A 1246-nucleotide genomic window follows, 5' to 3' on the forward strand; every position below is an offset into this window, starting at 1 on the left:
CTCTGACATTCAGCGGATTTACAGGTCACTGCGAACATGGTCAAATACTTCTCTGTGGACTGGCTGGCCCAGAGCCATCACAACACCGCGCCAGCTGAGACCCACGGAGCTGGCACGGATCCTGCGCCGACCTGCAGACCTCATATTCCCTGCGTGGTGCAGCCGCGTGCCCCGAGTTTTGGCAAAGGTTACCTGCAGCCAAAACCCAAACCATCAAAACCCGAACACATGGAGCCAGTGGAGATCAGCAGGCCTCTGGACTCCAGCCTCTGCTCACCTCTGCATTCAACAAACTGCGTCTCACCAAGTAAGTAAACACACACCCTGACTTTACTCAGACTTTATTCAGACCTGACGCAGAGATCAGAAGCTCACCTCTCCTTTCTTCAGTTTCAGAAATCAGCGGCTACTCCTCCGGGTATGAGAGCGAAGCCGCCTCCTCGGAGTGTCCCTCTGTGGACGAGGGGAGCGAGGTGGAGAAGGACGGACCTCAGCGCCGAGTGCGCACAAAGTTCACCCCGGATCAGATCAGCAAACTGGAGAAGATCTTCAACAAGCACAAATACCTGGACGCTGGAGAGAGAGTGAAGACAGCACAGAGGCTCGGCCTCACAGAGACTCAGGTGAGACACGGTTTTCAGTGCAAGCAGCCCGGTTTAACAGCAACATCCAACACCCGGGGGTGTCATTACTGTGATTACTAACTTCAGTTCTCTCTCTCTCAGGTGAGGACCTGGTTTCAGAACCGGAGGATGAAGCTGAAACGGGAGGTGCAGGACTACCTCGCTCCTCAAGTCCCATCGGTGATGTTCCAGCCTCTGCCCCCGGTCCAGTACACCGGTCTGGCCGGACAGCGACCCCAGTACCCCGCGCCCGGCCCGGCCTTCTACCCGCTCCCCGTCCCGCAGATGGTCCTCCAGCCACAGATGCCCCCTCCCCACCCTCCTCATCTCATGATCCACAATCCTCATTTCTACTGAGAACGTGTCAAACACAGACCTCTCCCACTCAAACACTTAGAATCCCAGACTGTGCAATCCAGAGCTGTTTTATTTGATGTGTGTTTGTATTATATTTGATAAGAAAGTTGTATATGATTCACAAGAAATCTATTTATCATTAAATAAAGTTTATCTTCTATACTGCAGCACTGGACTCTGTACTCATTCATTAAGGCTGTTAGGCCTGCTGGAGATATACAGCTGATATTATCTTTATTGTGGGAATAGTTCAACATGAGCGGATC

At 52.4% G+C, this 1246-nt stretch overlaps 1 protein-coding gene across 1 annotated transcript; it reads left to right on the forward strand.

Moving 5' to 3' along the window:
• LOC108889325 (homeobox protein pv.1-like) lies at positions 1–1038 on the forward strand. Its single transcript, XM_018685719.1, has 3 exons — positions 1–307; positions 391–623; positions 726–1038. Exons 1-3 carry the CDS (start codon positions 37–39, stop codon positions 978–980), a joined length of 759 nt encoding a protein of 252 aa, XP_018541235.1. The 5' UTR covers positions 1–36; the 3' UTR covers positions 981–1038.
• The last annotated feature ends 208 nt before the right edge of the window (positions 1039–1246 follow it).

Source organism: Lates calcarifer, unplaced genomic scaffold (assembly GCF_001640805.2).
Source record: "Lates calcarifer isolate ASB-BC8 unplaced genomic scaffold, TLL_Latcal_v3 _unitig_1522_quiver_2050, whole genome shotgun sequence".
Taxonomy (NCBI): Eukaryota; Metazoa; Chordata; class Actinopteri; family Centropomidae; genus Lates; species Lates calcarifer.

Coding starts and splice junctions, on each gene's coding strand:
- LOC108889325 (XM_018685719.1), top strand. CDS start 37: ATGGTCAAATACTTCTCTGTGGACTGGCTGGCCCAGAGCCATCACAAC. Junction 308..390: donor AACAAACTGCGTCTCACCAA/GTAAGTAAACAC, acceptor TCCTTTCTTCAG/TTTCAGAAATCAGCGGCTAC. Junction 624..725: donor TCGGCCTCACAGAGACTCAG/GTGAGACACGGT, acceptor TCTCTCTCTCAG/GTGAGGACCTGGTTTCAGAA.